The sequence below is a fragment of the Scyliorhinus canicula genome, chromosome 10, assembly GCF_902713615.1.
Source record: "Scyliorhinus canicula chromosome 10, sScyCan1.1, whole genome shotgun sequence".
Classification (NCBI taxonomy): Eukaryota; Metazoa; Chordata; class Chondrichthyes; order Carcharhiniformes; family Scyliorhinidae; genus Scyliorhinus; species Scyliorhinus canicula.
The window spans coordinates 114,224,744-114,234,071 of NC_052155.1; the positions used below are offsets into that span (position 1 = coordinate 114,224,744).

The 9,328-nt window shown below is 45.3% G+C and overlaps 1 protein-coding gene across 1 annotated transcript in view; it reads right to left on the reverse strand.

The window, feature by feature from the left end:
* trpa1b (transient receptor potential cation channel, subfamily A, member 1b) overlaps positions 1-9,328 on the reverse strand; it is a 163,080-nt gene that overhangs the window by 143,645 nt on the left and 10,107 nt on the right. Inside the window, exons 3-4 of the mRNA XM_038808471.1 lie at positions 6,823-6,998; positions 2,952-3,059 (exon numbers count right to left, since the gene is read on the reverse strand). Coding sequence (XP_038664399.1) covers positions 2,952-3,059; positions 6,823-6,998 — 284 coding nt within the window. The remainder of the gene's footprint in view (positions 1-2,951; positions 3,060-6,822; positions 6,999-9,328) is intronic.

Genomic DNA, 9,328 nt, shown 5'->3' on the forward strand with positions numbered 1-9,328 from the left:
CCCCACAACTCAAAGATGTGCTGGTTAGGTGGATTGGCCACGCTAAATTTCCCTTTAATTGGAAAAAAATAATTGAGCACTCTAAGTTTATTTAAAAGAAGCCTTGGATACTGATAAGGGAAAAAAATATATATTGGAATTCATTTTTAAAACTTTTGTTATCCATTTAGCACTGAAAGGGTTAAACACTTCTATATTGATCTGTATAACACTCACCCTGTAAATTCAGCTTTTAGCTGAAGTTGCCAATTGTAAGAAGACGTCCTCAGGACACAGTCAGCCTGGGGATCATTCTCAGGCAGGAACTCCACAAACATTAGCTATGGCGGCCTGTAATAAAAATGTGGGCTATTCCACCATTTGCTCTGGTGTCTGGAGATAACAGAGGGTCACATTGAGCTGTTTGTCTATTGTAGCATTCATACCTTGAGAGGAGTCATTAAACAGCAGGCATTCATGACATGGAGGGTGAATGATGGGCATAAACCAGATAACCAACCACCGATATAAATATTAGGAGACAGCATGTCTTTGTCTTTGTGCTGAATAGATATGTTAACTAAAGAGGCATGCCCATGTTGTAATTGGCCAACTATACTGATATAATAAGCATTGATAGTCATGATTGCACATAGATAACTAGTACCAACTGATTGGTACCTTCTAATTTCCTGTAACTTAATCTGAAGTATAACAGTCTGGAATCAGGGCTGTCTGATGTACTAACTGTGAACGCCACCAGCCCAGTTTACTCCAATAAAGGCCTAGGGTGGGATTCTCCGACCCCCCACCGGGTCAGAGATTCGCCGGGGGTGGCGTGAATCCCGCCCCCGCCAGCTGCCGAATTCTCCGGCGCCGGGGTTTTGGCAGGGACGGGAATCGCGCCGGTCACAGCAGCCCCCTCGGCGATTCTCCGGCCCGCGATGGGCCGGGTGGCCGGCCGTTTACGGCCAGTGTAAATCACAACAGGTCCTTACCGGCGGGTCTTGGATCCACGGGAAGCCTGCGGAGTCCTCGGTGGGGCCCGCGGGGGATCTGGCTCCTGGAGGTGCCCCCACAGTGGCCAGGCCCGCAATCGCGGCCCACTGATCCGCGGGCGGGCCTGTGCCGTGGGGGTAGTCTTTCCCTCCGCACCGGCCGCTGTCAACTTCCGCAATGGCTGGTGCAGAGAACAACTCCCCTGCGCATGCACTGGGATGACAACAGCACACGCTGGCGCTCCCACGCATGCGCCAACCTGTGCCGGCTGGCGGAGGCCCTTCGGCGCCGGTTGCCGTGGCGCCAAGCCCTTCCGCGCCAGCTGGTGTGGCGCCAAACTCTCCGGCGCCAGCCTAGACCCTGAAGGTGCGGAGGATTCCGCACCTTCGGCGCGGTCCGACGCCGGAGTCATTCACGCCACTTCTCGGTGCCGGAGAGCCCGCCCCGTCGGTTCCCGGAGTATCCCGCCCATTATTCATATCTGCAAGAGTCTTTGATTGGTCTCTTATGAGCGTGAGGGTGAGGTACACTAAAGTCAAATAGTTGCAAATGTCCCCTCAACAGATACCATTTGATGGATTCTCCACGAGCGGGATTCTCCAATGTGCTGGCAGCGGACCCATACCCACAGGTTTCCCAACGGCATGGGGCGGCCACAATTGGAAATCCCATTGGCAGGTGGCAGGAATGGAGAATCCCGCTGCCGGTAAGGGCACGCTACCCAGGAAAATGCAGCTGGTCGACCAGAGAACCCTGCCTCAAGCAATCCTGTCACCTCAATGACTCATGCATATATCTCCCCAGGTCCCAATGCTCCTGCACCACCTTTAGAATTATACCCTTTATTTGGTATTGTTGCTTTGTGTTCTTTCTGACAAAATGTATCATTTCACACTTCTCTGCATTGAACATCATCTGCCACTTGTCCAGCCATTCCGCAGACTTGCCTATGTCCTTTTGAAGCTCTACACCATCCTCTACACAGTTCACAACCCTTCCAAGACCATCTGCAAATTTTGAAATTGTGTCCTGTACTGGGAGGATTGTGTCATTAATGTATGCAGGAAGAGCAAGGTTCCCAGCAACAATCAGGAAGTCCAGGGGTAGAAATCTCACACCCCCCCCCCCACCCCCCCAAGAGCTGGCAGCCAATCTGAGACCAGCAGCTGTCCACTTCACATAGTGCCGGCGGGAGCAGTGGCAGCTGCCCATCAGGTATTCAGGAAAAGGCTTAAGATCACTGAGGAACTCGGGCCATGGGCGAGTGAGGGTGGGATTGGGATGGTGCAATGTGAGTGTCACAAAAGGTGGGGGGTGGGGGGGAGAGAATCAGCAGCAAGGAGAGCAGGGTAGATCTCAGCAGCATTTCTCCCCTCAGCCACCCACCGTCCTGATGCCTGGTCCCTCAACCAGACACTAACTGCCTTTGACGAGAGTCTCCCATCAGCCCTGCCCCAGGGAAGATCATTAAATTCCACCTTTAGTATGTGGTGAAGCTTGGTTACAGACTGTTACTCTATTGCAACAATACCCCACCTGCGGTATTAGGTCACACAATTTAACTTGCAGTAATTTATTTGTGCTTCTATGATTATTAAGATGAGTGCAGTGGAATGAAAAACTTCAAATTTGATCAGCATCCAGCACTTCCAGGTCAGGTCCAGCACAGAGCGAACACAAGAAAGGAGTCTTAACCCCAATCTCACAACATTGCTCTCTTTCACACCATTATGACATTTTTAAATTCTCTCCGCAGTCATGTTTTGATCTGTAAAGGAGATTGCCAATTTTGTGCCACATTAAGAACTCTTTTGATCAATTGATCTGGGCCAGACTGCCAAAGTGGAATTTTCTTTTGCTCCAGATAGCCACAGAAAGTCAAACAGATGAATGCTTTTCTTTTGTTATAAATTTATGTTGATATGTAAGTAGAATAAGATGAGTGCAGTGCTTATAAGAACCAGAATACACACCATTATAGACAGACCTTCAGCATTATCTCTGGAACACGCCAACATCAATGGTGTGTTTCTGAGATCACCTTCCAGATTCAGCTCCATAGTCTTGTGTGAGGCTAGTACCTAAGGGAATTGATAATATTGCAAAAGACAATTAAAATGTTGCATCCCAAATCACTTAAGAGGGGACTGCGATAGTGAAAACAAGTGATAGTGAATCAACAGCCTGTTAGAAAATGGACTCCCTGTCACATATTATGAACTATCACAGAAAGTCTATTGATGCAAACATTTCCATTGGAATGGACCAAAATAATTGTAAATACACTAACTGCAACAATCATTTGTTGTTCGGAATATCTCAGCTTTCTATTCATTAGGACAGCAAATAGAGAAAAGTAAACAAGCAGAATCTAAACTGCAAGTCATGCACAACTGTGCTACGCATATTCAACTGATGGGCAGAGTCCTGTTCTCCGTGGGCGCAAATCCTGTTATGGCCGCTAAATCTTGTGAGAGGGCCATAATGGGATTTGTGACAGCGAGATATCGGTTTGAAGTCTTCCCTGCCCCACCGCCAGTGATGTGGTCAGGTTCACGCCCTTTCTGGACAAGAATCTGATTTCTATGAATTTGAATAAACTTAAATGTACTTAAATGGCTTTATGCTGTAGTATCCACCCACACTGGATACTCCCCCGTCCCCCGGTGACGTGATGTCACGCCAGTATGATTCACGAAAACCAAACGTGCTGACCACGCTGGGGATGCTGAGGTGCCTGGCACTGAGGGACAAGGCGGGATATTTCCCCCAGCACCTGAGCAGTGCCCCTGGCAGTGACAGGTGGGAATAGCTGAGGGCACTAAAGTGGACACTGCCAGGGCACTGCCAACTGGGCTCTGGCAGAGGGGGTAATCATGCTCCATTGTGGGGGCGGGATGTGGAGAGGGGGGTTAGTACCCCCACCCCTACTTGCATGGTAGAGGGTGTCCTCTTATACTTCTGTGTGGGATGGGGGTAACCCCAATGCTTGTGGAGGTGGTTTTTGTATCCGTGAGAGGGTTGGAGGAAACGTATTTTAAATGCAGATCGCGGCATCCTTTAAAGATGCCGCTCCAATCTGGGTGAAGCAAGTTTTGCTGGCTCTATAAGGCCCAACCCAGACAGAGCGACGGTGTAAATCACGCCCCAAATTTTCTGTGCAGAAATTGTGGCCTGAAACCTCGTCTGAGAGAAACATGCCAGTTTTCAGAACCTGACACTTTTTGGGGGGAAAATTCTGTCCAACGTTTCTCTGTAGCTTAAAGCATCCTACAAAATCTCTAATCATGCTTGGTGAAGGGGAAATAAAGCATTCTAACCAAATGGCCATGCCCCAAAGGAAAGAACCCTGTACGGAAGTAGTACTGTGATAAAATAAGTCACTTGTGATCAGATCATTAGCCTGTTATATAGCCAAATACTCTAAAAAATGGAGATCACATGACTGGAGTTTCACTTGATTTGAAATGTATATTCCCAAGATAAATTTAGTCCTCATTAGAAGACGCAAGCTTTTTCACTGGAGTGGAATGATGCAATATACTGAGAACAACGGGACATTTGTAAGTGTTCTATCTGAAATTCCAAGGGGATAGCCCTGAATTATATTGGAGTGCTCCTGGATGTGTATCTGCAATTTGTCTGTATTTGGAAATGTTTCAATTGCACTAGATCCCATTACATGGTTTAAAGCATCAAATCAAGGCCAGCCTTCTACAGTTGGTCAACAATTTGATGGAATTCAGGGCTGAAATTAGGAAGTGCTTGAAAATTAGATGTTTTCTTCATACTACATTTATTTGATTTCCTTCGAACTGCTGTGAGTCTAAACTCCTTTCCAGTTGCGACATTATCCATGGATCATACTTGCAAAATGTTGATCTAATTTCCAGCATATCTGAACATAACAAATGCATAAAGAGAAATTAAATTACTCCCTGAAATAAGATTTCTTGTAAGGTTATATGCGTGGTCTTTTGTGCATAGTAAGAGAAATTGAAATCAAAGACAAGACTATCTTTGATCACTTCCTTGTATACATTGAAATCCTTCCAATTCCACGTATTTCCCCATCCAAGACGGAGAAAACATATTGCCCCAGTAATTTACAAGAACATTTGCAAACTTCCAATTCTGCAGTTTTCCCCAGAATACTTCTGAAATCTGCGTAATAACTCAAACACCTCAGCATTTAGTGCCCTTGATCCCATGGACCAGTGTTCTTCAAACTTTTTTCCCGGGGACCCATTTTTACTAACTGGCCAACCTTCGGAACCCAACCCGGCCGACCTTCGCGACCCACGACGGCCGACCTTCGCGACCCACGCCGGCCGACCTTCGCGGAGTTCTTTGTCTCGAAGATTGAGATAATCTAATCAGTTCCCTCGGCTGCTTCGTAACCCCGACCCTTCCTCTTTCACACCAAGCCAAGATTTCCCCAAGTTCTCTCCTGCCCCAGCCCTAACCCTCCCTATCTCCACTAATGCCTTATCTTAGCTTATCTCCTCCATGACACCCACCTCCTTTCAACTAAACTACTGATAAATCTGCCGTCATCACCCCCCAATAAACAAATCCACCTTTGAAACCTCTGTCTTTGCAACTTACCACCCCGACTCCAACATCTCTTTACTCTCCAAAAGTTGTTAAATACATTGTCGCCTTTCAAACACATACTCATCTTTCACACAACTCCATGTTTGAACATCTTCAGTCAGGTTTTAATCCATGCCAGAGCACTGAAATGGATGGCAAAGTCACAAATTACATTATCTGTCACTGTTACCATGATCCATCCAGTCCTTTACCATCTCTCTGCAACCTTTGACATGGTTCAGTAAAGTATCCTCCTCAAATTAATTTCCTTTGTGGGTGAGACTGCCCGTTTAAGACCATAAGACATAGGAGTAGAATTAGGCCACTCGTCCTATCGAGTCTGCTCCACCATTCAATCATGGCTGATATGTTTCTCATGCCTATTCTCCTGCTTTCTCCCCATAACCCCTTATGCCCCTACTAATCAAGAACCTATCTATCTCTACAGCCTTCTGCGGCAAAGAGTTCCACAGATTCACCACCCTCTGGCTGAAGAAATTACTCCTCATCTCTGTTTTAAAGGATTGTCCCTTCAGTCTGAACTTCTGTCCTCCGGTTTGAGTATTTTCTACCAGTGGAAATATTCTCTCCACGTCCACTCTATCTAGGCCTCTCATTGTCCTGTAAGTTGAATAAGATCCCCTCTCATCCTTTTAAACTCCATCGAGTACAGACGCAGTGTCCTCAACCGCTCCTAATATGGCCGCTAAATCTTGTGAGAGGGCCATAATGGGATTTGTGACAGCGAGATATCGGTTTGAAGTCTTCCCTGCCCCACCGCCAGTGATGTGGTCAGGTTCACGCCCTTTCTGGACAAGAATCTGATTTCTATGAATTTGAATAAACTTAAATGTACTTAAATGGCTTTATGCTCCACGTCCACTCTATCTAGGCCTCTCATTGTCCTGTAAGTTGAATAAGATCCCCTCTCATCCTTTTAAACTCCATCGAGTACAAACGCAGTGTCCTCAACCGCTCCTAATTTGACAACTCTTACTTGTTTGTGCTGTCACTTACCCAGCAGGAGCCAGAGAATCTTGCTTGTCTTCCCATTCCATATAATATGATTTATTAATATAATATAATATGATATAATAAAATTATCCCTGCCTGTTTTCACAGCTGAGAAATTGTGTATGGCACAAGTCATGGATAAGGGTAGCTATTTTTAAAATTGAGGAGAATGAATAGGTTAACTGACAATATTGCACAATAATTATTGTTATATAACATGATTAACTTTCTTACCTTCACCACTGCATTGTGACCTAAAAACATAGCCAAGTGAAGAGGTGACAACAATGCATTGTTCAGAATATTGGGGTTCGCCCCTTTGTCGAGTAGAGTTTGGACACAAGCTGTTTGATTTTTCTCTGCAGCCCAGTGCAAAGGTGTGTTTCCATTGCAATCAATCACATTTAAAACTGGAAAAGGAAGCAAAACACCAGACTTTTCTTTAAACAGCAGATTATGAAATTCTCCCCCAGATGATATGGGTTATTAATGAGCTCTGGGTTTTCTCAGGTAACCCACTGACATTAATTTTGCTTTGTGGTACAGCATTTATTCTTCACACCTCATCTGCATGAAGTAACAGTGGGATAGTTTTCGGAAAGTTTACATGCACATAAAGGGTAGGAGTTTCCATTAGGTTGTGCTGATATTCCAGTGGGGGCTGGTTAGTTTAGTTGGTTAGATGATTAGTGTGTCATTCAGAATAATGCCATCAGTTTGGGTTCAATTCCATTCCAGCTAAGGTAGATTAGGGATGTGCCTCCTCAAGTGCGCCATACTTGTTGCAGAATTGTGCCTCTCAAACTGTATAGCCACGGTGTGTCTCTCTCTCCCAAATAGACAAAAATGTTGAATGTCCCTCAAGGGCTATGGCTAAATAGCAAACTCATATTCTCAACACAATTTTAATAAACGCCTTTTCTTTGCTCCACAATTAATGAGCTGTTATAACCAGTGTGAATATCCGCTTTGAACCAGGCAATTCCTGAGAATATAATTTAATCAATGTGGCAATTATAGGTAGCATTTGTGACATGATGTACAGCATGTGGAGAGCTAATGTTATGTTAAGCCTAGCCACTAGAGGGAGCTAAGGGACATCACTATCAATTTCATTGGTTCTTGGGCTTGGGGAGGAGATTAGATTTGGAGCTGAAGAAGATAAGATTCATAATGTATTGCAGTTAGTTAAGATATAATAGTTATAGTTAGTGGGCTGGATTCTCCAAAAATGGGGCTATGTCCCCACGCCAGCGTAGAAACACTGGTGTTTCACTCTTGACGTTCCTTCAAAAAGTCAAGAGCGATTCTCCCACCTGCAGCGGCTTGCAGGGCCCCAGGGAGCTGTTCGCAGATCTAGCTGAGGAAACGGCCCCCGCCCTCTGGTCGGGAGTCCGCGCAGGCGCATGGCGGCAGTGGCCTGCAGCGGCCACCCTGTGTGACACGGTGGACTCGGAACCCATGAAGACACGCACCCGTGGCTCTGAGACACCCGATCACCATGCTGGCCGCTCATGACGCCCCACCCGCTACTCAATCCCCCCGCTCTCCACCAGGGCTGCCACGGATTGAGTCCGCAGTTGCCACTCGATGTTCCCGATGGCCAATAAGTGGTTAGAACCAAGCCGTCGGGAATTCGGCCAGTTTTGCCCAGAGAATCACGGGGAGGAGGCTCTGTCAATGGCCCCCTAGCCGTGCCGCATAAATTGCTCACAAGCTATTCTCCGGGGACCAGAGAATTGCGGGAGCGGTGCTGGCTACAATTTCCGCGTAAATGGGGATTCTCCGCCCCACGGCGAATACGATTTCAGTGCGGGGCTGTGGAGAATCCAGCCCAGTAGATAGAGACAGTGTTAGTGAGTTTAATTCTTACATATAAGTTTGCTATGCAGAATAAATGTCAAACTCAAATTTAGTAGCGTTAATAAAACTAGTTTAGTTGTTCAAAAGAGCTTTGTGTGTCTTTGTGATCACTAGGCCTTACATCCAGGAAACTCCTCACAAAGATCACCACAGCATTGACAACCACTTTGCATCTCCGATGGTAATGGTTTTAAATGTGCTGCTAACTGGAATCATTTTCAAAATGTTTGACAATTCATTGTACTTTCACTCTGACTAAAATTACTTTCTTCACAGTTATGGGAATACTTTGGAATCTGACCTTCATTTAACACCTTTATCCCAGGTCTCACTCTCAGTAAAAATATATTCATATTTTTCTCCAGCTGTGAAATGTTGCATAATTTCAAAATTAATGATCTTAAAAATAGTTAGTGCGTACAGAACCAAAATGTATTCTCATTTTACCCAAATTATTTACTGCTTTGCAGCAGGATGAATACTTAGAGCAGCATTAAAGGTGGATAACTGGCTTGTTAACATTTTCTATTGTCATGTAAGAGTACCTTTAATAAATAGGTGATTTTTATACAATAACTGTAGTGGCTGTACCTTTAAGAAATGGGTGTTTATTACTGCAGTGATGTCAGAGTGTGGGTGGAGCTGGCCTGTCTGTCAGCTATTACTTTCACTTTGGGCTTGCAGCTACAGGGTGTGTTTAATTTAGTTTTAGTTTTAGAGAAGCTGCAATCACAGCAGGATGTGTATGAATCTCTGCAAGCTTATGAATGTCCATTTGGTGATTTCAACGTGGTAACTGTTCTCAGTAGTGAAGTTAAACCTGATGTCTTACTGTACAAAGAGTTATTTTTGTCTTATGGGTGTTAAAAGGAAAGTT